Source organism: Lactuca serriola, chromosome 8, assembly GCF_051521515.1.
Source record: "Lactuca serriola cultivar US96UC23 chromosome 8, Lser_US96UC23_V15, whole genome shotgun sequence".
NCBI lineage: Eukaryota > Viridiplantae > Streptophyta > Magnoliopsida > Asterales > Asteraceae > Lactuca > Lactuca serriola.
In genome coordinates, this window is record NC_136415.1 from 213,999,713 (window position 1) to 214,002,963 (window position 3,251).

At 43.1% G+C, this 3,251-nt stretch overlaps 1 protein-coding gene across 1 annotated transcript; it reads right to left on the bottom strand.

Annotated features, from left to right (window-relative positions):
- Positions 1–1,633: 1,633 nt before the first annotated feature.
- LOC145067855 (uncharacterized) lies at positions 1,634–2,141 on the bottom strand. The gene is made up of 2 exons (XM_079014892.1): positions 2,012–2,141; positions 1,634–1,941 (listed from the first exon to the last, which is right to left on the bottom strand). The coding sequence occupies exons 1-2, from the start codon at positions 2,139–2,141 to the stop codon at positions 1,634–1,636; spliced, it is 438 nt and encodes a 145-aa protein (XP_078871018.1).
- Positions 2,142–3,251: the final 1,110 nt, after the last annotated feature.

The following is a 3,251-nucleotide window of genomic DNA, read 5'->3' on the forward strand; positions in this document are numbered from 1 at the left end:
ATTTGAGGCTTCCACACTATTGGGGCTAACCTCTTTAAGGCCAAATACACCAAGAATTCAAGCTCCATCAAAAGGTATGTCATACTAACTAGTATATTATATTTTTATGTTAAATGCATGCTAGTTGTAAGACTAATACCTTGGAAACCATTTGCATGTATAATTAGTGAAAACATAGATCCAAGGTATTTAGGGTTGTATGTGCAGCATAGGATGTTGTAGTATACCAAAACCCGACACCATCAAGTACCTCAGGCTCTTGTGGTCCATGTAGATAGGACAACGGGTCCCATAGAGGTAGTGTTGCCAAATCTTTAGGGCAAAAACAACTGCCCCGAAGTCCAGGTCGTGTGTTAGGTAATTTGCCTTGTGAGGCTTCAGCTGCCTCAAGGTGTAAGCGATGATGCACCATCTTTTCTTCAACACTGCGCCTAAGCCTGTGATAGACACATCACAATACACTACGAAATCCTCAACGCCTTCTGGCAGGGTCAATATCGGTGCCTCGGAAAACAGCTGCCTCAAAGTCTCAAAAGCTGCCTGCTACTCAAGCCCCCAACGGAATGTCACCGAGTTCTTGGTTAGTCAGGTCTGTGGAACAACAATCTTGGAGAAGTTGTTGATGAATCTTCAATAATAACTCACCAAACCAAGAAAACTCTGAATCTCAGATAGGGACCTCGGAACCTCCTATCTCATCACAACCTTTACCTTGGCCGAATCGACCAATATACTGTTCTCGTTGACAAGGTTCCCAAGAAACTACACCTCGCGCAACCAAAACTCACACTTCGAGAACTTTGCAAAAAGTCTTTCCCTCCTCAATGTCTCCAGCACCTCCTTCAAGTGCTGCTCATGCTGCTTCTGCATCTTGGAGTAAACCAAGATGTCGTCAATAAATACTATCAGAGACCGATCCAACATCGGTCTGCATACGTGGTTCATGAGATCTATGAACGCGGTAGGAGCATTAGTGAGCACAAACGACATCACCACGAACTCGTAATGACCATATCGAGTCCCAAAGGCTGTCTCTACACATCGTTATCATGGACTCTCATCTGGTGATTGCCTAATCACAAATCAATCTTGGAAAACCAAGATGCTCCCTGAAGCTAGTTGAAGAGATCTTCGATCCTCGGGAGTAGGTAACGTTTCTTCACCGTTACCTTATTCAACTCTGCTAGTATATACACATTCGGTGGGATCCGTCCCTCTTCTTCACAAATAGAAGCGGGGCTCCCCAAGGAGAACTGCTCGGCTTGATAAATCCCTTATCTAACATCTCCTACAACTATGTAGACAACTCTTGCATCTTAGGAGGAGCCAAACGATACAGTACATTGGCTATCGAAGTCGCACCCAGAGCTAGGTCAATCCTGAACACCACCTGTCTCTCTGGAGATACCCTATGCAAATCCTCTAGGAACAAGTCTGAATACTCCTGTACCGACAGATCATCCATGGTCGCCTTACCCTTCTCCCGGGTATCCATAATGTAGGCGAAAAAACTTGTGCATCCATGATGAAGGTAGCATCTGGCTCTCATTGTAGAACATATAACCCATCCACGATGCAGTCTCTCATCCTGAATCACCAGCTCTCCCCCACTTGGGGCCGTAACCCAAACCAACTATTGCTCATAGTCGATCACCGCCCTATTGGGGATCAACCAATGCATACCTATGATGACCTTATTCCCAGGAAAAAGAATGGGAACTAAATCCACAAGATAACGCTCGCCACACATCGTCATAATACAATCCCTATAAACCTCTGAAGCTCGTATGGATCGATCATCTGCAATATCGACCTCTAAAGGACAGTCCAACATGCTCGGAGACTCGGAAAACCTCTTGCTGAGTGTAAGAGATACGAACAATAGGGTAACCCCTAAGTCAAATAATACCAGCACTGGGATACCATTCACGTGGAACGATCCTACAACAAAATACATGGAATACAAATATCAAAAATGACATATAATAAAAGTTAGAGGGAAGAAACATACTTGTTACCACATCTGGTGCGACACACGCCTCCTCGGTAGTCAGCTGGAAGGCCCAGATTCTCACCACATGAGTGTCTAACTTACTGTGGCGGCCATCTGTTATCCGTAGGGTCGTTGGAGCTGGCGCCATCACTGGCGCTCCTGATTTCAATCTTGGGCTATGGACCCACTGATTGCAATGGAAGCAAATCAGGTCTGATGTTTGAATGGTAGGGGTAGGGACTGTACAATCCTTGCTAAAGTGCCCAGTCTCGCTGCACTTGTAGCAGCCTGATCCCCTAGTACTACATACTTCCTCGTGTGGGTTGCCACATTTCGTACAACAGCTTCGGCCCTGTTGGCCCTGTTGGATTAATGTTTAAGTCCATAATTATAATTGGTAAGATTTGACCCGACCCGACATGGTCCATTTGGGTTGCATACCATCATGCACTTGGATAGACTATAATGAGAGAAATCAGACACTTATGGTTATTAATATATTATAAGTTCTAATATATTAATAATAAGAATAATAAGATTATTTAATTAGTATTGATCAAGAATTAATCTAGGATTAAGTAAGTGATCAAAAGAAGACTAATTAAATATATGGGTTGATTGTGTAAATCATCCATACTTGTATAGTGGGCTAATGCTCCATGGATAATCAAGTTGGGCTAAAACCCATAGGATGGTCCATGGATGCTCCATGGTGTATTTGTATCCATGGATCATGGAAATGAAAGGCCATGTCAATTAGGGTTTACATGGTGTAACCCTAACTATATAAGCATCTTATTCTTGACCAAAATCGGCACTAGTATTATTCTAGAGAGGGCTAGCCGATTTCATGAGTTGTAGAATTCTCTCAAGTTATTCTAAGTGTTTTGATGATTGTGATTCCATTTGAGGTGTCACACTTGGGGCACTAGGCACTCAAGCTTCATGAAGACTTTCTACATCAAGAGGTATGTATTCTATCTTGTTACATTCATTGTTTTGTATGCTAGATTAGGATAATACCTTGGAAGTTCTTATTTGCATGTATAATAGAGAAAACATAGATCCAAGGTATTTAGGGTTGCATGTACACTTAGGAGTGTTAGAATGCTCAAAACCTAACAGGCCCTTCGACCTCGATTTGAATCCCTTGGGTTTCTTCACCGAAACCCCATTTGTCTGCCTAGCGACCGTCTTTCTCTTCCGAATGTGCTCTATATCAATCTCCCTCTCTCGTGCCATGCCTATCATATCATCG

What these genes read in the sequence shown, in the direction of transcription:
- LOC145067855 (XM_079014892.1), bottom strand. Translation starts at nt 2,141, where the DNA reads ATGGCGCCAGCTCCAACGACCCTACGGATAACAGATGGCCGCCACAGT. An exon ending in CGCACCAGATGTGGTAACAA is followed by an intron (nt 1,942 to 2,011) that starts GTATGTTTCTTC and finishes ATTTTGTTGTAG; the next exon opens with GATCGTTCCACGTGAATGGT.